This window comes from Artemia sp. Qi Xiang Cuo, chromosome 8 (genome assembly GCF_049724085.1).
Source record: "Artemia sp. Qi Xiang Cuo chromosome 8, ASM4972408v1, whole genome shotgun sequence".
Lineage (NCBI taxonomy): Eukaryota > Metazoa > Arthropoda > Branchiopoda > Anostraca > Artemiidae > Artemia > Artemia sp. Qi Xiang Cuo.
In genome coordinates, this window is record NC_142801.1 from 6,761,400 (window position 1) to 6,784,785 (window position 23,386).

The window sequence follows — 23,386 nt, forward strand, 5'->3', positions numbered from 1 at the left end:
CCCAATGTGGCAAGGGCACCAATGAGCAAAATTTAGAGGGGGGGGGGGTGACGAAGGTGCCAATAATTGACCAAATTGACAAAATTTATTTTAAAACAAGAGTGAAAAAAAGAAAAAAAAACAAGGAATGAGGGCACCAGAAAAATTTTGGGGGACTTTTTATTAAAAAGTTTTTATGAAAGTTTTTTATTGTTTAAAATAAATAGAGTTGTGAGAAAGTCAAACTTTAGCGTAAAGAGCAAGGCGTTGAGGACGGGACAGCCCCTTTCATATACGGAATAATTTCTGTTCGTTTTAAGTTTTAATGTCGCTCCTTACTTTCAGTTAAAAAAAAACTTGTTTTTTTTATTTAATTTTTGAACATTTTTGAATAAATGCAGGTTTTGATTTTGGCTCACAGTACATGAATAATTAAAAGAAAAATTTCATATTAATTTACTTTTATTTGGTTAAATGGCTTTCTCGAAACTTGTTTCATTTTATTTAAGAACGTTTTTATTAGTAATAAATATACGTAACTTACGAATTAACTTACGTAACGAACTTCTATATTAATATATTTTTCATACGTATATTAGGGGTTCGCCCCTAGTCAATACCTTGCTCTTTAAGCGAAAGATCGAATTTTGTTCCAATTCTTTAAAAATGACCGCTTCATCACAAAGGCCGTTAATTAGAATAAATAGCTCTTATGAAGGTAGTAAAAAATCTCTGGCTTAAAGAGTGAGGTACTGACTAGGGGGTGAACCCAATCATATATGTAATATTTTCTGTTCGTTTAAAGTTTTGATGTTGCTGCTGTTGCAGTTGAAAAACTTATTTTTTTATATTAAATTTCTGATCTTTTTTTAAATAATGCTGGGAAGTCCGGCGTCCCCTTCATAGCAATGTCCCTTCCCCCATGAAAACTTCCTTCATGGGAAGATCCTCCCACATAACCCCCGACTCCCCCCCCCCCACTACCAGGAAAAATCTCCCCTGAAAACGTCTGTACTGTACTGTATACTTCCCAATAACCAATACTTTATGTTAACATTGGGTAAAGTTCAAATCTTTCAGCCCTCTTCCCGGGAGCTTCGGGGAAGCAAGTCATCATAAAAGACATACTTATTATATTTTCGAACACGTTCAACAAAATGGTTCTCAAATTTTTATCGGATGACTTTGGGAAAAAAAATTAGCGCGGGAGGGGGCCTAGCTGCCCTCCATTTTTTTTGTCACTTAAAAAGGGCAATATAACTTTCAATTTCCATTCCAATGAGCCCTCCTACGATATTCTAGGACCACTGGGTCGATACGATCACCCCTGGAAAAAAAAAAAAAAAATAAAATAAACACGCACCCGTGATCTTTCTTCTGGCAAAAATGCAAAATTCCACATTTTTGTCGATAGGAGTTTGAAACCTCTACAGTAGGGTTCTCTGATACGCGGAATATGATGGTGTGATTTTCATTAAGGTTCTATAACTTTTAGGGGGTCTTTCTCCCTTTTTTCGAAAATCAGCCAAATTTTCTCAGGCGCATTTGATGAAACTTATATATTTGAAATCAGCATTAAAATTCGATTCTTTTGATGTATCTATTTGTATCAAAATACCGTTTTCTAGAGTTTCGGTTACCATTGAGCCGGGTCCCAATAACTAATACTATATTTTAAACATTGGGTAAAGTTCATAACTTTCAGCCCTCCCCCTGGGGGCTTCGAAGGATTAAGTCATCCTAAAAGACATAGTTGTAATATTTTAGACCATGCTGAACAAAATGGCTATCTCAAAATTTTGATCGGGTGACTTTGGGAAAAAAATGAGCGTGGGAGGGGGCCTAGTTGCCCTCCATTTTTTGGTCACTTAAAAAGGGCACCTGAACTTTTAATTTCCGTTCCAATGAGCCCTCCCATGATATTCTAGGACCACTGGGTTGATACGATCACCCCTGGGGAAAGGAAAAAAAAAAACAAATAAACACGCATCCGTGATCTTTCTTCTGGCAAAAAAATGGAAATTTCCACATTTTTGTAGATAGGAGCTTGAAACCTCTACAGTAGGGTTCTCTGATACGCTGAATATGATGGTGTGATTTTCATTAAGGTTCTATAACTTTTAGGGGGTCTTTCCCCCTTTTTTCGAAAATCAGCCAAATTTTCTCAGGCTCGTAACTTTTGATGGGTAGGATTAAATTTAATGAAAATTATATGTTTGAAATTAGTATAAAAATCTGATTCTTTTGATGTATCTATTGGTATCAAAGTTCCGTTTTTTAGAATTTCGGTTACCATTGAGCCGGGTCGCTTCTTACTTTACAGTTCGTTACCACGAATTGTTTGATAACCGCTGTAGACTAGGCAATGATGGCTTGGTTTGCATTGCGTATACGATATTAGACTGTGTTTTTTTTGGATTTTAGGAGGGGGAGGTACCTAGGTTAGGTTACGTATTTAATACATGCAATGCTTTAACCCCCCCCCCCCCCTAGTGTGCAAATATATAGCCCAAATTTGTTTCTAAACTATTATATATTCATCCTATTTCATTTTATTTCATTAGCATTAACCAAACTTGATTTTCTAGAGAGGCCCGGATAATGCGAAAGTTCCCCCCGCCCCCCGAAAAACTCCTGGATACGGCCTTACCCCCGTCCCAACCCTATTAATTGTGCAATTCTTAAACAATTCACAGCTGACGTTCGTTCTTGTTTTTTTGTTCAATACTATTTAGTCATCTGAAACACAAAATGGTAAAAAAAAACCAGGCTATTCAAGATATTACTTCACTGAATTGTAATATAATTTTAAGCATAAAACTTGTTGATCAGTCTTTTCTCACTCGCCTGTGACGAAAAAAAAAACACACACACTCACACACACCAACCAGAGAACACTAAGATCAACTTGGAGATCAAAAACGCACCTGTTGCTTCTACATATCAAAATCTGTTTGGCTGTCGTTTTGTAAAATTAATTATTTGAAAAAAACTACGTTTTCTAAAGAGTTAAAGAGGCTGAGTTACAAGGTCGAACCTTAAAACGTACAGGGATTAGGAGGCACAGTTGGGGGGCTGCCCCCCCCCCCAACCCCCCGCTTTCGCAGCCTTTAAATAAAAAAAAAATTTAAACTGAAAGTAAGGAGCGACATTAAATCTTAAAACGAACAGAAATTATTCCGTATATGAAAGAGGCTGTGCCCTCCTCAACGCCTCGCTCTTTACGCTAAAGTTTTTTATTGTTTTAAAAAATAAAATTGTGAGACAGAGTCCATCTTTAGCGTAAAGAGCGAGGCGTTGAGGAGGGCACAGCCTCTTTCATATACGGAATAATTTCTGTTCGTTTTAAGATTTAATGTCGCTCCTTACTTTCAGTTTAAAAACTTTTTTTGTTTTATTTAAAGGCTGCGAAAGCGGGGGTTTGGGGGGGGCAGCCCCCCAACTGTGCCTCCTAATCCCTGTACGTTTTAAGGTTCAACCTTGTAACTCAGCCTCTTTAACTCTTTAGAAAACGTGGTTTTTTTTTCAAATAATTTCTGCACGTTTTTGTACAGTTTATTACTTATTATTGCTTGACTAACTGTTAGCTGATCGTGTCAGGAGTTAAAGTTGGGGGCTGCCGCCCCCCAAACCCCCGCTCTTCAACATTCCTGTGTTAAGGCTTTTAATTCCTGAATACTCAAATCACGTCGTACAGGGTGCCTCCTAATCCCTGTACGTTTTAAGGTTCGAACTTGTGACTCAGCCTCTTTAACAGCCCCCCAACTGTGCCTCCTAATCCCTGTACGTTTTAAGGGGCGACCATGTAACTCAGCCTCTTTAACTCTTTAGAAAACGTAATTTTTTTCAAATAATTTAAAAAAGAAACTGAGTTTCTTTTTAAAGTTTAAATTCAGTATATAAAAAATTTGCTCGGACAGTGAATCGAACCCGAGTTATCCGCCTGATAGTCTGAAGTATCAACCGCAGGACTAAAGAGCCACAATAGTAATTGTTTTTTAGTAAATGGAATCTATTTTTGACGCAAGCAAATCCACACAAAACTTGATATTTGGTTTTTGGAAAACAAGTTTTTGGAAGGAGTGATCAAATTTAGCTAAAATTTCGAAGATAAGCTCCCGGGCCCCAGGAAAGCTTATCCTCTAAATTTCAGCCCGATCAGACAACGTTAAAGGGGGTTTGTGGTGGGAAAAATTAAAATGGGCTCTTATAGGTAAACGAGGTTTTTCGTAAATGTAAATTCGGGAGATAATTTTTTCGGTCTGAAAATATCAAAAGGCCCTAACAGGTCGAAATCTGCTTCGAATGAGTCCTCATTCATCCGGATCAGTTGCCAACTGTGGCCTGTAGGCGTGGCTAAGAAAAAAAAGAAATGATGAATTTTAAGTGGCTATATTTGGTTTTTTGAAAACAGGGAAGGAGTGATCGGATTGAGCTGAAATTTCGAGGATAAGCTCCCAGACCCTAGGAAAGCTTAACCTCTAAATTTCAGCCCAATCGGACAACGTGAAATGGGGGCTTTGGTGGGAGGGTCGAAACTTCCGGCCCAGTTTACCCCATGAAGATAAAGTCGGAGGAGGATGAAATTTTGAAAGTTTCTTAGTTTGAGCTTGGGCTACAAAATGCGATTACCGCCGTCTCTCTGCGACCTCTAGGACCTGAAATCGCTTAACATTGTGGTGGGTCGCCTCTTTATAGAGGCACAAGTGTGCCTCCTTGAATAGGGTACTGACGCGGAACAATGCGAGAGCTCTTAGAGTGTATTATCAGGGGCGAATCTCCAGCATTTTTATTGGGGGCCAAGAGGGGTTCATATTCGGATAGTCAAGGGACATGGGATATATAATAATTTTTTCTCCATATTATTGGGAGGGCAACTTTTCTCCCTTGCCCTCCCCCCAAACGAAGCCCCAGTGTATTATCAGTATGTATTTTCTATTGATTAATATTATAAATAATTTACACAGCTGTAAGAAGTTCTGGAACAAAATTTTTGTGACTTACGAATATTTTATCTGGAAAGTTGGTACAGTAATAGGAAGATAGTCTCAAAAATTTTACTGGTCCATACTTTCACTGTAATAAATTCCTGGTATATTTCGTTTCATAGATTTTAGATGGCGTAAGAGGCCTTAACTTAATCAATTTAGTCATATGAACTATGGGAGGATCAAACACTCCCTTTCCCAATTCAAATTTTCATATACAATTTCGAGATTTGGACTGAGGTTGAATAAAACCTTGCCAGAAAGAATCTAGTTTTCTGGAGACAAGCGGAAACACACCGCTCTTTTTTCTTTAACTTGACCAAGATAACTGTACATATTGAATCATGTTATCGCTTGCTAAGGAGAATCAGAGATCCTTAAAGGGGGATAAGAGTCAACAACGAAAAGCAGTGTGTTTCTGGGAACAAAGATGTAACCGGTCTTTAGGGCTATTATTACATCTCTACTTCCTCCTCCTGCAACTCAGTGGCGGGTCCATGATTTTTTAGGGGGGAGGGGGCGTAAAATAGGTTGATCTGATAAACTTGCGTTAGGAGCAAGTTTAATTAACGCAAACTTGCGTTAATTAGGTAAATTACACTGCTTTAGACCATTTTAGAGGGAGCGCGCGCCCCCTCGCCCTTCCCCTGGATCCGCCACTGCTGCAACTAATAATCAAACTTTATTTTGTATAATCACAACATGAATGCCCTGAAAATGAATATCTGGCAAACATGCTGTGGCTATTCAAGCACACAGGTTCATATTTAAGCATCTTTAGGGGACCATACTTTTGGAGGGCATAGGCGTATTGTACGAAAAACACTGGAAATAGTAGGAAAATAGTAAATACATGAGATAAGAATTCATGGGCTGATATTTGAGCCTCTACTGTGTCAAACTTTCCCCTAATCTTGACATGAACGTTTTTAAAAAATAAGATAAAACAAGCATGAGATCTCCATTTGTTCTATTATCTTGACTAAATCCCCCCTGTCTTCATTGAATACATTTCTTTGTACTGTCCCTGTCTTTTTTGCCCCACAGACCTTTTTCTGTAGAAAAATCCTCCAACATTCTGGCTGCGCCTAATATAATATAATTATAATTAATGTCATTTAATTAAATAATGCAACTAATGCCTAATATAATTAACGTCATTTATGTAAATAAATATGTTTCCGCACCAATTTGTTCCCTTTTTCAATTGTGTCTAAGTTTCAAAGAGCATCTTATTTAACCTCACAGACTGTTGTGAAAATTAGGAAAGTCTAGCAACCAGTAATTATAACGCCTAACGGTATGCACAGCTCAGTAATTCTTTTCTAAAATTAGCAAAAGTTCATGATGTCAAACATATTGGTTCAATTAGAAAATGAAATGTTACAATTGTTCATGACCCGGCTATTATAGGTTAAAGGAAATTGCGCAGTTGATAATAGTACCAACTAAACGTTTCCGGTGCATAATATAGGAGGAAAATCTTGAAGCTGGGATTTCCACATAAATTAGAATTCAAGAACAGAGAGAGTCAGTTTCGACTTTTCTCAATTACTCTTGGTCTAAGACGCGAAGGGATCAGGGGTATAATTTCTTCAAAATCCTGGGGGGGGGGCACAAAGTCGGACCCAATTTTCCCAAGTCAAGTTAAAAGGACCAAATGAAAAATGAGCTATATCAAACAGTTCGTCGTAGCGAACTGTAAGAAAGGAGCGGCGCGGCTCAATAGTAACCGAAACTCTAAAAACAGAATGTTGATAACAATAGATACATCGAACGAAGAAGAAGAAGTTTATTAACTATAATACTATCCATCAAAAGTTACTAGCCTGGGAAAATGGGCCCAATTTTGAAAAAGGGGGAAACGCTCTCACAACGTCAAGTGGTCTTAAATGAAAATCACACCATCAGAATCAGCATGTTAGAGAACCCAACTGCAGAGGTTTCAAGTTCCTATATACAAAAATGTGGGATTTTGCATCTTTCGCCGAAAGAAAGATCAAGGATGCGTGTTTATTGTTTTTTTTGTATTTCCCAGGGGATATCGTATTAAACCAGTGATCCTACAAGATCAGGAGAGGATTTAGTTGATTGAAAATCAAAAATTCTAATACCCTTTTTAAGTAACGAAAACGATTGAAGGGCAGCTACCCCCCTCCCCCTCCCATGCCCTTTTCCCCCAAAGTTGTCTAATCAAAACTTTGAGATAGTCATTTTGTTCAGCATAGTTGAAAGGTCCCCTGCTCCTGAAATAATTTTCCCTTCCAAAAGTTTTACTTTACGCCCCTTACCCCACTCTACAAAATAAACTACTTTTTGTGCTTCTTGTTATTTCTTAAAATTCCAGTAGCTTATTGATCTTATTTTCATGTGAATAAAAAAAAAGGGTTTTCCCGAAAAGTTGGATTATCCACTGTAATGGCCTTGTAAAACAGCACTATGTTATGAATGACCCCTCCCATCATTAAATCTGAACGTGTCACTCTCAATAATATGTGTAAGACTTAATTGATTTTTTAAGGATTTTTTACTAAATGATTCCAAGGAAAATTCATGCTTAATACATTGTTGTTTAGAACTGCAAGTCACACAGTGAGTGTTAATGCTTCAAATGTGATCAGCCTACCAAGTAACTTTCATCTTTTCATACAATGGCACAAAAGTTGCAAAGTCATTATGACACTTTTTCTGTTTTGTGTTTACAGTTCGCACTACTTATACCAAGGGGCTGCCCACTAAGCCACTTAATATGCACCAAATAAAGATCATTGGAAACTTGTAAGCGTGGAAACTGGCGCTAGTGTCGAAGGAAAAATCACCAACGCCATCTACCGTTTGGTAAACTGTTTGGCGACTTTGTTTGACCCAAAACTGCTTGCGGTACTTGTTTAGAATCCAGTAAACACGCGGGAAAGACCGCATCGACATCTCAAAGATGCTATATAAAAAACAGGCTTTCGCTGCCTAGTGAGGTATTGCTCACTCCGTGACAAAGATTTAAGCTTTAGTTTTTTGGAGTTGAAGGGGCAAAAAAATGTACCCAGGTTAGGTCAGGCTACGTATTTAATATATGCTATGCTTTCCCCCCCCCCACCCTCCGAATGTGCAAATATATAGCCCAATTTGTTTCTGAACTATTATATTTTCATAGTATTTTGTTTTATTTCATTACCATTAACGAAACTTCACTTATGGCGTGTTTACTGGATTCTAAACAAGTACCCTGCTTGCTCACTTGTCTTTTCAGGAATCTAAATGCAGGGGAGGGTATAGAAACAGAATTATGTATCCAGTAGGCCTACCATCTTAAAGTCCATTAACCTGTTTAACCTACTAGAGTCTTCTCGACCTAATCCAGGGCTACTTGTGCAGACTGGATTTTGACTTTGAATGATTCTTGAAGATAAAAAAAAAAATTGATTAATTATCTCTCACAAGTAAATTTCAGCTTTAATCACAATGCATTGCAGATTAAGCTAACCAAATGTCCATTATGTCTGAAATTTTCTGCTTTTTTAAGTAAGTTGTCTGACGCTACACCGCAAGTGCCGCTTGCGGTTTTAATCCCTACATTCCCGTGATAAATCACTGAAGGTCCAACACTTAAAAGTTTATCTTTTTAACTCAACACTTATGTATATTTGTAATACTACAACTACTAACAACTCACTACATCACCATTCTGCTTACGACCAACACAAGTACGCTTGCTCCTCCTCCATCCCAATCTTTTCAATGCCTCCCTCTTTACACCGTCCCGAAAATTTCCAATTTCCCCTACATCTTTGTACATCCCTCCTCACCCTATTTGGGGACGACCTAAAACTCGTTTGCACACCATTCTGTGACGACCTCCTTTTCTTTTGGCCCTAGATTATTGACCGACAAGAACGATCTTTGGCAGTCTATCATCCTTCATCCGCAAAACGTGTCCTAGCCTTCTCATCCTTTCTCTCGTTATAGCCCTAGAAAGTGGGATTGAACCACATTTTTCGCATAGCTTAAGATGTATCATAAAATATCTTCCAACTGTAATCGAGAGTCGTTTTGGGATTTGAAATTAATCTGGCAGGGCTGGCGGTGAAAGCACAAAAGATGGGTTTGAAGGTGCAAGAATGAGTATATTGGCGAAAGACAGTTTCCATCCCCTTAACTTGTGCGCAAGAAGCTCCATTCGTGAAGACCAAATACTTAGTTTAATCTGTGTTTTCTTTTCATTTTATTACTTTTTCCACCATCTGTGAAATTAGTACAATGCTCAATTGTGGCGCCAGTTTGGAAATATTTTTAAAGGATTGAAGCTCGTGACATATTGATTAAAATATAAAAGCTAGACAATCATTGAATCAAAACAACTATGGATCAACTAAACAACTATGGCGTCAGTTTATAGCTGTCTAAGGCCTTTTTCTGTTTTTTACTGACAAATAAAGACGGATTTTGGACCATTTTTACAATTATGTTAATTAAGAGTATTCACCATTAAAAATAGTGTTTGTTCTCTCGGAGAAATTCGGTTAACAGGAAGGCGATTAAACATCATTAAGACATTGACAGGGGGGGGGGGGTCAGGAAGTGGAGTGGTGTAGTACACCTAACATCTACCTGGGAAAAGGAAGGCAAAGAAGGACTTTGCTTTGAGACTGCGTTGATCCCAAATTATGAATAATAGTCAACGAATTTTTCGCCTGAGGATGAGCAGATACGAACACATGGGTAAGGAGACTTCGTCTCGCTGGAATCTCATAGTATTTTATATGCATTTTCCGTATTTACGCACAATTTTCTTACAATTAAACGTGTTTTTTTAATGTCTTGACGAAGATCCCTAGCCTAGACACATTCAGTCTTTTGGGGGGAGGGGGGGGGTTCAAATTAGGAAAAAAATTTGTGAATTCTATGGATTATGTGAATAGGAAAAATTATAAATTTCTCGAGATCTCGTGAGTCTCATCCACCCTCCCTTGAAATGCATTCCTGCGGATTGGCCTAGAGAGAGTTTCCTTGTGTGTCTCTAGTTTCTTCGGGAAATTTATTGGAAGTGCGAGTTCAGAGATATTCGATGGGTAATTTCCGCAAATTAAAAAAATATATATATATTTCTTATCTATGCGGTTTTGATTACTAAAATTGTCGACGTTAGAGAGAAACTGCAGGCCATGAGCATTATTCTATAGTTGCAGTAATTCAAAGGGCGTTTTGTGACAATTTTTTGGAAACCTGGATTGAAATACCATACCATCAAACTAAGAATATTTTATCGGTTGATGCCAGTCTTGTCCTCCTTTCTCATTTGATTCTAAAAGTATTTAGATTTTTTTCCTGTCTCATTTGGCTCTACAAATATTTAAGATTTTTTCGAAAATATTCTAAATACTCTTTTCTGAAAGAAATTGGAATTTTGAGCTTTCTATATCGATTATTTCCAGTGGTGGATATCCAGGGGAGGGCGAGGGAGGAGCCCCCACCCCACTTCTAGCGTAGTCTAAAGTAGTGTAATTTATTTAATTAACTCAAGTTTACGTTAATTAAACTTGCTCCTAACGCACGTTTTTCGGATCAGCCTATTTTGCCCCCCCCCCCCCCCTAATTTTTTTTGGATCAATCTATTTTGCGCTATCCCCCCCTAAAAAATCCTGGATCCGCCCCTACTTATTTCTGCTAGCAATTGCAACATAATTTGTAGTAGAAATAACGCACAATTTGACTCAAGGAGTAGGCCTGGTTTAGTAGTTTTTAGTGTTACTACACTATTTAGTTACTCTACCATAGACGGATCAATATTTATTTTTGAAAAAAAGTACATTGCCTTGCCTAAAGCAGTAAAAACGTTAAAAAAGGAAAAAAGATTTCACAGCGTCCCTCAGGCACGTACTCAAGGATTTTTTTGGATGGGGAGGATTATTTGGTAATTTGAATGAGAGATGCCCAGGAATTAGGGTGATCCAGGAGTTTGTCTGGCCAAGGCCCCCTTCTGCTTACGTTCTTGACGTCCATCTCTATAACTATGTCAACTTTTTATGATACTAAAAACGAAAGCCTACAATTTAATTGAATAAAAAGCGACACACTCTTCTACTACGGAATGAGATTTAGAGTACAAAATTATTAAGTATCCCAATGGTGCATGTTTGTGTTGACATTCAAAAGAGCTCATATTTCATTGAAGTGATTTTTGCTGCAATAGATGTACCAGTTTTGTATCAACAATCCCCCCCCCCCCTACACAGTGTTCTTCTGACTCGTAAATTAGTAAAAAATAACTGGTCAAAAACTGTTTCTGTTAAAAAAAAACTGAAGAATAATTTTCCGACTTGTAAATCTGTCTTAAAAAGTGCAGATAAAAAGTCTCCCAACCTCCCCTCCCCCCGAATGAAAATTCTTTTGGTATCCCTCCTTACCGAACAAAAACTACTTGGATATACCCCTCCCCCCACAAAATCATGGTTACGGGTAACGGGGAATCGGAGCTCGATTCCGGAGAGGGAGCCTGAGAAACGGCTACCACATCCAAGGAACGCCCTGGTTGTACCAATTTCCAATAGAACTTGGATCTATTCCGTGAATTAAGGTGCATTACCGTGTGTTAATTTTAGCGAATGGGTTGTTGCTCACTGAGACGATCCAATCACCGATGCCAACGTGAAATGAAATAGCATTGATGGTTGCTTCAGAAAAGGCTTCATAACATCTAACCGTCAGGAGCACTAACGTCATTTCGTCTACAAAATCTGTCATAACAATAACATCGACAAACAAATCCGTCAGAACCACTAACCGTCATAGCATCTAAAATTTTAAAACTTTAGTTTTTGGGGTTTAGGGGGAAAAGGTACCTAGGTTAGGTTACGTATTTAATATATGCTATGCTTTACACCCACCCCCCGGAGGTGCAAATACATAGCCGAAATTTGTTTCTAAACTATTATATACTTATTACTAGTATATAAAGTTATAATATTTTTATCGATGTTATGACGTTTAGTGCTTGTGACGGTTAGTGGAAATGGTGGCCCCCCGTTGCTTCGTTGCTAAAACCTCTAAATGGGTCTAAATGGGCTAGTAGTAGTTACGGACGAGTTTATTATCGTGACTTGAAATTAAAAAAAAAATCCTACTTGCGTAGGCCTATTAAATTTAAAGTGCAAATTAATTACTAAGGCATATTTTTACGCAGCGCTAATTTATATCATGTTTGTCTTTTAGGTCAACTCCCACGCCTCAGGAATTAATCCGTGGATCCTCAGATAGCTTGAACGATATCATTGGGGGAGATAGTTTTGGTAGTATGGATAATCTAGATACGCCTTTAGATCTGAGTTTTGACCCAGAGGGTACTCCTTCTCCCTCTGATTCAGGGGTCGGAGAATGGGAGGCCATACTGAGAGAAAAGGACTCTGAAATTAGCTTCTTAAGAGAGACGATGGAGCAAAATGAAGCAGTGATATTTAAGGTAAGATTTTTTTTCATGGTAAATCCATGGGTACTTACGTGTTTTACCGACCACACTTTGTTCTTCATCTGTAATGAAACCGGTTTTCTGTGACTACTCGGAAATGAAGAGCTTAGCTTGAGCGAGATGAAGTATTATTTAGCTATACTTTAATTAAATGTTTAATGAGAGGTGGTTAGGTATTTAATATAATGTGGTCTGGTCGGCCTGCTTTCCATAATTCTCTGTTGTAGTTTCCTAATTTTGTTACGAAAGTATTATATTTTCATCATGTTTTGGTATATTCCACCTAACTTGGCTTTGAGAGTGTGGTCGCTGTAACACGTAAGTACCAATCTATGTACCTGCCTATTGCGAAAATCTGAGTTATTTAAATTTGATACCGCCGATTAGAGATATAAAATAGTAGACTTTCTTCATTGATCGTCAAGGGTTCACAAAATAAAAAAGGTTAACATGAAGACGCCCAATGTTTGGCCCGATGCTTGGCCCGTCTATAGATTCTCGTGCGTCGTATATGCAATCCTAACCAGTTTTTGAAACACAATCAAACAAAATGGCAAGTTTTGATTTTATGAGCTGTTTTTGATTTATCAGAATAACTAAAACCATACAATCAAATGTGGAGATAAATTTTAAGTATATGGAGTATGGAGATACATTTTAAGTATGGAGATAAATAAAACCTCATCTGTTTTTATTTACCAATTTGGGTTCCGTTTTTAGGCATCAGATTTGAAGCGTGTTTGAGCATGCTCGACAAAAATTGTTTTCAGGTTCTCCCTGTTCAGCCCAGCAAAACGCATTTTCATCTTGAGGGTTCTAAGCGTGTTGGACACGGGTTCCTCAAAATTATAACGCGCCAGAATAGCATGGTTGAACATTAATAGCATGTTCTAAGAAGACAGTCTCTCATGTTGAGTACGGCACTCAAAACGACAATCTGCACAACCCGTGTCGAACTCCGTGCTGGATGTTGGTGGCCTGATAACAAGGCCTTGGAAAACACACGTTTTTCTTTGAAAAATATCCACTTGTCGTCCGTGCAAGTGCACACTTTAAATATCAAAAATAAGTATGGCAAATGCGCATCCCCAAGTCCTTCATTCAAGGATTATAGGCAAGGGTGAGTTACCCTTCCCTTTCATTATATAGGAATGGGATATTGTCAAATTATAATCTTGGTCAATATGGTGGACTGAGATGTGGTAAAGATATCTGATTCTGTCTACTAATCCAACAAATAAACTCTTTGACACCTGAAAAAGTCTCTTAGATGCTGTTTTGTAAAAGAATACCCTCAAGATGTGGGGAATAAAAAAAAGTGCGTTTTAGGCCTTTTAGGCCTAGAATATTTTCAAATATTAGTCCTAGAATATTTTCATACATTCTGGTGGTTGAGATCGTTTGGGCTGTACCTAAGGGGGGATGGAGATCCACATCCCAAGTGAAGATGCGTCTATTGATTTTTATTTTACGACACAATCTGTATGTTACAAAGAAGGGTACTTGTATATTATCCAGAACACACTCAAGAAGTTTGCTCTGTTTGATCTGAGAAAAACCAGTTTGTTTGTCTGTAATCGATTATAATTAGCTTAGTTTTAGTGAGAAAAAATATGGTGCAGATACATTTTAATTAAGTATTTCATATATAGATGTGGTTAGGCTAGGTATTTAATATAATGTGTTCTTGGTGGCCTGCTTTCCATAATTTCTTTTTGTAGTTTCCATAATTTTGCTACTAAAGCCTTATATTTTCATCATATTTTGGAATATTTCATTATCATTAACCTAACTTCACTTCTTGAGTGTATTCTGGATAATACAAAAGTACCGAAAAAGAGTTGAAAACGAGCAGATTGTAGATACGTGGTGACAAGGCAATATTTATGTTTTGTGCATTTTTAGCTTAACTGACTTGAGGCCTTTTAATCTCACTAAGCAAACTAAGCACGTAAACATTGATTTTATTGGGGGAGGGATTAAATCAGGAAAAAAATAGCCTACTGGTGAGTTGTGCGGAAATCACAAGACGTAATGGAAATATACTAAAATCATTGAATGTGTATGGTGGGAGGGAGCCTGCCCCATTCCCACTCCTTGTGTACGTTTGTGAACCGTATTGTTATTTTTGGTTTATACTGGCCACTTCTAAATACACTTTGATGGAAAAACTACTGCCGCTTCATTTTATATCTAATACTCTGTACTCTTTAATAGCTATATTTAAAAAATTCAATACTTCCATAGACATACCATATTTTTTGGAAGCAATAGCAATTTTCCGTTGTTTCTTTAAATAATCACGAAGTTTCGCCTAATTCTATCTAAATAGCGCTTTTCCTCTAATGGTCGGAAATGTGTAATTTTAAAGATAGATGTTATTCTTTTTATGATGCAAAAGTGTTTAAATAATAATATAATAATTTATTTTTAACCCGCTAAATTAACAAAAGCGGAGTATAGATATAAAAAAAGAACAAAAAATGCATACAAAGCGACTAAATACACAGTAATACACAATAAAACACTAAATACGCAGTAAAAGCACAGCAAATACACAGTAAAAGCACGAAATTAAAGACGGAGGCGGACAAACCCATGATGAGCTGGGAGAGCCTTCACTGTCTGGGGGATATTTTCACCAAGCCCAACAAGCTTTTCAATTATATCTGGAAGCCCAAAAACTGAGACAGGGTTACAGTTCCAGTACCACAGGGGCAAATACAGTAGAAAATATTAAATTTTATGTTATATTCTCCATACAATTTACGGACGTGTTTTTTTTTTTTTTATCTAAGTTTTTTCCCAAGAAAATGTCCCCTTTCCTCTTCTCTAAAAATTTCATGTTATCATATCTGATCAAAAGTACTCACAAGAGGCCTTGGGTCCCTCCTTAAATCTATAAATGAATCCTAAAGGCTCCTTGCTATTTTGTATATATTCTAAATTAATTGATTGTTCTGTTACCTTTCTACCACCCCCCAGCCCCTAAGGGCTCTTTTTAACAAATGTGAACCATCTAAAACACATTCTTAACATTTTCATCTGATATACATTACAGTAACAACAAAAACAGAACACAACATAGAGAAATATTAACAGAGACAACATCATATTCAACATCCTAGACAACAACATAAACAAAAGACATAGATAAACTAATAAACGAAACAAAAGACATAGATAAAGACCTAGGATGCCTTTATGGAGCAAATATGACCTTAAATGGGTAAAATATGACTTTCCTTCTTGTTGTCCATTATATGAACCCAAATAATAATCATAATAATTTATTTTTAACACGCTAAGTTAACAAAAGCGGAGTATAAATAAAAGAAAAGAAAAAATACATACAAATCGACTAAATATACAGCAAAGAAACTAAATCAATGAAGGAGGCGTACAAACCCATGATGAGCTGGGAGAGCCTTCACTGTCTGGGGGAGTTTGTCAGCAAGCTCAACTAGCTTTTCAGTTATATCTGGAAGCCCAAAAACTGAAACAAGGTTACGGTTCCGGTACCATGGAGGCAAATACAGTAGAAAACGCGAGAACCGAAAATAATAAGAACGTAATGACCGGGTATTTTTTCGCCCAAGAATGGGATAAACACCGGAAAGGAACAAAATTGAATGATCAGTAAAAACAGAATACAATTTAGCAAGGGTCTTCCTACTGTATTTCCCCCGATTGGCAACAATTTTGGAATAAGATACTTGGATCTTTTTCTTACAATTCGCCACGGCTTGTTCTCGGAGAGATTTAAGATTTTTAGCAATGTTTATACCCAACCACCGAAAAGAAGAAACACATGGGACAGAAAAAGAAGCGCAATCTAAAGGCGAGTTACAATTACTATTAAACGAAAGATATTCACATTTAGAGAAATTCAGTGATAGACCAATCTTACTAAGGTTTGTTGCAACTGTAGATACAGAAACAGAAAGACCTTTTCTAGTCCTACTAATTAGAAGTATATCATCAGCAAACGCTATGTAAGAAAGATTAATCGCCTGAAAAATACAAGTGGTTGGGATAGAAGATAAAACAGAAGAAATGCAAAGTTTAAAGATAGAAGGGGAAAGGACAGCACCTTGTCTGACACCACGCCGAACCGGAATTTTAGAATCGGAAATAACCCCTTCAGCTTTTATTCGTAGAAAAGAATTGGCATACCAATAACGAAGGAGAGAAACCAGAGAAAGATTAATGCCATGACTAAAAAGGGAAAACAGAGCTTGTGAGTGGACGACGCTGTCAAAAGCCTTGGAAAGGTCCAAGGCGCAAAGATGGAGTTCATATCCCTTTTTAGTCGCATCGATAAGAAGATTAATTAGAACCCGATGGGCTTGCTGGCACCCCACCCCAGACGAAAAACCAAGCTGATTTTCGCCAAAATGTGCACTCGATATGGACGGAAGAAGAACATATTCAAAAACTTTACTGAGATTGCATGACACAGTTATTGGCCGATACGACGAGCAATCGCTAGGAGGTTTTCCTCTTTTAAGAATTGATGTTACAGACCCACATAGGAAGCTATCCGGTACCGCAGACGCACACAAGCACATTTGAAAAAGCAACTGCAGGTGTTGAAAAAGAAGTGGGCAATCAACTTTTAAATGGTTGGCAGAAATGCCATCACAATCGAGGGAATTTGATTTCAACCTTTTTACTGCCTGCTGAACCACAGAGAGCTCAACAGACAAAATCTGAGTTTGGCTCAGCGATACGGGAAGTGCGGCAATGAGAAGTTTCGAAAAAACCGAATGGACATGATAATTCACTGAACTAAAAACTTTACTGTAATAACTATGCCATCCACCGGCACTAATCGGGCTTGTAGCAAAATAATCATCAAGTTTTTCAGAATTAATTACCTTTTGCCAATCAGATTTACTTAACGGGAAATTCGATATTTTTGATTTAGTCGAGCGCAGGTATTTTTTATATTCTAATTTTGTCTTTTGCTTTATTTGATGAATAACCCCTTCAGACGGACGACCACAAGAAACCCAAATCCGCAACCAAAACTTTGCTTTATTTTTAATCGATTTCAATTCAGGATCCCACGACCACTCCGGTTTACGCGTGTTTCGCCTGACTCGCTCCTGTGGTACAGCGGTCAATTCAGCTATTTTAAGGCAAGATACTAATTTTAGATAATAATCATTTAGAGTATTTTTATCATTTGAAGACTTACAACTAAGCTGTAGAAGGTGGAAAGGAACTTGAATTGTAGCAAGTAGCATAGCTAGCGTAGAAATATACAGCGATAAATTTATCTTATTCCAATTTCGACGGAAAACCCATCTTCGTCCTGCTTGTAAAGCATTACGATTAGTACAAATCGGTATTTGAAAAACAAACGAAATCGGTAGGTGATCTAAATCGCAATGATCTTCATGAACAGTTACAGTAGAAACGGGTAGGCCCGGAGAACAAACAACATGATCAATATTACTTTGACTACCGGAATGATGAAGATAAGAATATATACAAGTTTTTTCAACCAGCTTAAACTGCGGCAGCGAATCAAATATCAAATCCGAGCGAATATTCGATGACAGCAGGTCAGCGTTAAAGTCTCCAGCGATCAAAAAACGATAACCTTGATTTGAGACGGATTCCAAAAGTTTCTGTAATACACTGCAAGTCTTAGCGAATCTGTTAAGAGACTGAACCGATTTTCTGTCACAAGGCAAGTAAACATTTACGATCACTAAATCTTTAATCCGCACGGCAAAATTTTTTGTATCACTGTTAAAAAGCACAGGCGAGTAGCACGAAACACTATTTCGTTTCAGTATACAAGCAAGCCCACCCGACGGCCGTCCGAAAGTAGTTCGTGCCGCCTATACGAAAACGACGTGATTAGCACTTCTTTTTAGCAGGTTTGTATTAGCCGACGATAATAAGTGTTCTTGCAAACAGACAATGTCATAGTTACATGCAAGTTCGTCAATAACATGCTCTTTTCTTCTGGTACCATTTATGTTGTACGAGACAGCTGAAAGGGACTGCATCATTTTCGGGCACTACTCGAAACGCGAGACTTGAGCACTGGACATTTCAAACTAAAGGATGTATGATCACCGTTGCAGTTCGCACATTTGGGGCTATTTTGGCAAGGCGTTTCCTTAGTGGCAGTATGATTACCGGCACAACGAGCACATTTATCAACAGGACTGGTGCAATCCTTCATCATGTGATCTGGGGATCGGCATTTGAAGCAGCAACGGGGTACACTGATGAAATCGTACACACGGAATATTTCGTAACCTATTTTCAGGCCATTCTTGATGGCATTGACTTTTGCGAATGTATCCGAAAACTCTAGCTTAATTGTTTGTGAAGAGCCGAAACGAGTGGCTTCAATCACACCAGGGTACGAATTTAGTCCAGCAATGTCAAAATCCTCAGGGATACCTCTAGCAATCCCAAGGTGACGCTTAAGCACAGTTTTAGTGGTAGCACCCGATGCGGCTGCACTAATCGAATTGCAGAAATCCGAAATAACAGATTTCTCAATGTTGACATACAACTTGTCACCTCGTGGGCGGACACTGGAAACTGACTCGTGACCTGACAATTGGTCTAAGAATTCCTTTCGACTTTTGGGGTTGCAAACTGTTTGCGGAAGGTTTGAAACAATCACTGTAGCATGGCTACTCGATAGTGAAGAAGCAGCATCCCCAGGCTGGGGTAGCGGTGGAAAATTGGCTGAATAAGACTCGAACTTATTGGATATAGTCTTTAGATGCAAGTTCAGTTCATTGACTTTCGAGAGCAAAGCCGAGTAAGCCGAAGCCGGGATAACTGGCACTTCCGAAGGGCTTCGAATGACGAAAGTCGGAATTGTAAAACAATCTGAATCACCTTTTCTCAGCATTTCCAAGATATCACCAAGGTGATTAGATGGTGCCTTCGTTCCGTTTCGCTTCTGAAAAAGCGCATCAGGATCCAGCTTCAAGCCCAGCCATTTCTTAGCGATCACAATCACTTCGCAATCAAAAAACTCCGCTCCAAATCTTTTGATAGTCTCATCATCTATTCCCTCTTCCTTGTTTCGCTGAACGAAACTCAACACGGGCGAATAATGCAAATTCTCACTCTGTTCAAACATCATGACGTAACAAGCTCTATGCACAGCAGCATGGGATGTTGCGCGCACGACTGACGAATTCTACTATTTACAGAATACAGAGCTAATTAAGCTAATAAGCGAGGGAAGCGTAGTTTCTTGCTACCTGATCCCCGCAGTTTAAGGGAGTAACACTCCCGGCAGGTACAACGGCCCTTGCGACAAGAAACTCCCCTCTTCTGCTCGCTAATTAGTAAAATTTAATAATATGAACGCACTGATGTTGAAATTGGCGATATAGATGGCGTGCCAGTCTACTTCAGAAAAAAGATGGCGTTGGCGAAAATACCCAGAGGGAAAGACCTGTTCTAGGAATTGGACAAGATCTCTCAATTTAATTTAACTATATATATATATATATATATATATATATATATATATATATATATATATATATATATATATATATATATATATATATATATATATATATATATATATATATATATATATATATATATATATATATATATATGGTGGCCTGTGTTTATCCCCCCCCCCCCCGGAAAATGCCCCTCCAAATGTGAGAATTTTAGTTGAGTTTTGTTTTTTTAATTTCCGTAGGGGAAAGGAATTTTGGTACTTATGTATTATGCGCCACTCACTCAAGTTTACGCTGTGTAAACCTCGAGAACAAACCGGTTTTTTGTTAGTTTCTTCGTTACTTTAAAAAAAAATTTGGGCTATTGATTTGCACATTAGGGGGGGGGGTAAAGTATAGCGGGTCTACATGCAAAATGTGTTATGTAAAATTATTCTACATATTAGTTAGATAGATAGATAAGTGTAATTTAAAGCCAAATATACGGCCATGAGCACAGTAAAATAATATAAATGAAAGACACAAATAACATAAAATGATCAGCGATCATCATAAAACTATTAAATGAAACACTACATTAACCTAATAATGGTACGTAATACTTGGTAATACGGTCATTGAAAAAAAACACTTAACACTTGGAAAAAACACTTAAATGAAACATTACATTTACTTTATACGACGCCGGAGCTTTCCGGTGTCGGACAGCTCCGACACCGGCTCAAGCAATGCACCAAATAATCTTCTTTAACTCTGCAAAATGGGCAAGTATATCTATATTCATTGGAACATCTTTCTTTAGAATATCTTTTAAATCTTGTGCTAATTGGCAGACAATTAGCCCTGAGCTGGATCCACAACGTCAAATATCTTGCTGGTAAATTCAGCTTAAGATAGAACTCCTGCCCATAAACCACCTTAACATCTTTATAAAACTTTAGTGTTTCTGTTTTTTTTATCTCCTCACTCCTTTTTTGGATCATTTGATTCTCAAGTACTATCTTAATCTCATTCTCCCAATTTGCATTTACATCCATTGGTCCTCTACCTTCATTCCAAACAAAAGAAAACCAAGTTTTTTTTAAAATGTCTTTTATTTTTAGTGGCCATGATATTTTTGCGATCAGACAGTTCGTGGTAACGAACTGTAAGCAACGAGCGACCCGAAAGAGTCTTACCCATCAGAAGTTTCAAGCCTGAAAAAAATTGCCCTATTTTCAAATACCCCCTAAAAGTGATAAAATCTTTATGAAAATCACACCATCAGATTCAGCATATCAGAAAACCCAACTGTAGAGGTTTCAAGCTCCTATCTGCAAAAATGTTGAATTTTGTATTTTTTGCCAGAACAAAGATAACGCATGCGTGTTTATTTGTTTTTTTTCCAGGGGTGATCGTGTCGATCCAGTGGTCCTAGAATATCGTGAGAGTGCTCATTCGAACGGAAATTAAAAGTTCTAGTGCCCTTCTTAAGTGACCAAAAAAATTGGAGGGCAACTAGGCCCCCTCCGACGCTCATTTTTTCCCCAAAATTTTGAGATAGCCATTTTGTTCATCATAGTCGGAAATCTATTAAATACGTCTTTGAGGATGAATTCATCCCCCACAGTTCCCGGAGGAAGGGCTGCAAGTTATGAACTTTGCCCATTGTTTACATATAGTATTGGTTATTGGGAAGTATACAGACGTTTTCAGGAGGGATTTGTTCTCGTAGAGGAGGGGGGTTCGGAGGAGGGGTTACGTGAAAAGATATATCCATGGAGGATGTTTTCATAGGGGATGGGACATTTCTATGAAGGGGCCGCCGGATTTCCCAGCATTATTTATAAAGCGATCAGAAATTAAATAAAAAAAAACAATTTTTTTCAAGTGAAAGTAAGGAGCAACATTAAATTCAAAACGAACAGAAATTATTACGTATATGAGGGGGTTCGCCCCTTTGTTTTCTTAGTACTTTCAAAAGAGCTATGTATTCTAATTAAACAGCCTTTGTGATTCAGGGGTTTGTGATTCGAACGAAATTCGAAATTTAGTGTAAAGAGCGAGGTATTGACGAGGAGGCAAACCCCCTCATATACGTAATAATTTCTGTTCGTTTTATATTTTAATGTTGCTCCTTACTTTCAGTTGAAAAAACTTTTTTTGTTATTTAATCTTCATAAGCTGCCTGAAGCAACCTGTCACTCGGTAACTGGACGACTCTCAACCAAAATTTAATCATTGAGACTAATATATAATTTTTTATTGGCCTTCTATCTAGAAAGAATTGTTTTCTGACTTCAAACTGTCCAAATACCCTTATGTGCAAATATATAGCCCAAATTATATATTTCCCATATATTCTGTTACTTGTTTTTGCCTTGTTCTCAAGGTTTACGCAATATAAACTTGAGTGAGTGGCGCATAATACACAAGTACCAAAATTCCTTCCCCCTACGAAAAAAAACAACAACAACAAAGCTTAAATAAGATTCTCAAATTTAGACAGCCTACTTTTTCACGGGGGGAGGGGGTATTTTCCGGGATATGTATATATATATATATATATATATATATATATATATATATATATATATATATATATATATATATATATATATATATATATATATATATATATATATATATATATATATATTAATAAATGTATTTCTACATGCTTTGTCCGTGAGGACGACGAATCGAATCTTAGTGTACCGAATTATTTGGTTTGGGACGGGGGTCAGTGGCGTGACTCTGTAAGCTCAGCCAGAGTCGACTCAGTTTTAATGGGTACCTGGAGAAATCTGGGGAAGGTAAACAGGAAGGGTATGCGAAATCATAGGATGGCTGGCCCCCAACCCCCATTGTACTTCCTGGCTGTAGGGCCAAGAAATGGAGATCAGAGCCGCCAGTAGGGACTGTAAAGTCCAATGCTGTAAACTTTACCTTTACCTTACCCTACAAAATTTTGCAACAAAAGTGTCAAATGAACGAAAAAGGGACGTTTTTAGGCGACGATTATGAGCATTTCATTTATTATATTTTTATGTTACCCTAGTGTCAAATGACTTATTTAAATGAGATTGGTTTTACTTAACGTAACTTAACTTGACCACTTAGCATAGAAAATTAATTTCTGGAATTGAAGATTAACAGTATTTTTCCGACAAAAATTAAATAAAATCAGCAAAGGTGTATCATTGATGTTGTTCGTGGGGAGGGGGGGGGGTACAAAGAAAACTTTACAAAACGCATCAAAAAATTTTTAACATAGGCCTACATTTAGTTTTTTTTTTACGAGTCGGAAAAAATTCCGAGGGGATTCAAAACCGGTAACACCCCCCCTCCTATCAATTGCCTTGAAAAACAACTTGATGTGAAAAGTAATAAATTGGGGTTACATGAAAACCCAGTGAATATCGAAAAAAAAGAAAACTTAAGTAAACATTTTGGTTAAATTTCCATCAAACCGTCTTCATGTTGATAACAAAAAAATAAAACTTCGAAGATTG

The 23,386-nt window shown here is 37.5% G+C and overlaps 1 protein-coding gene across 2 annotated transcripts in view; it reads left to right on the forward strand.

Moving 5' to 3' along the window:
• LOC148949100 (uncharacterized) overlaps positions 1–23,386 on the forward strand; it is a 232,798-nt gene that overhangs the window by 158,590 nt on the left and 50,822 nt on the right. For both annotated transcript variants that reach the window (XM_089092825.1, XM_089092826.1), the window contains one exon: positions 12,174–12,420. In XM_089092825.1, coding sequence (XP_088948951.1) covers positions 12,174–12,420 — 247 coding nt within the window. The remainder of the gene's footprint in view (positions 1–12,173; positions 12,421–23,386) is intronic.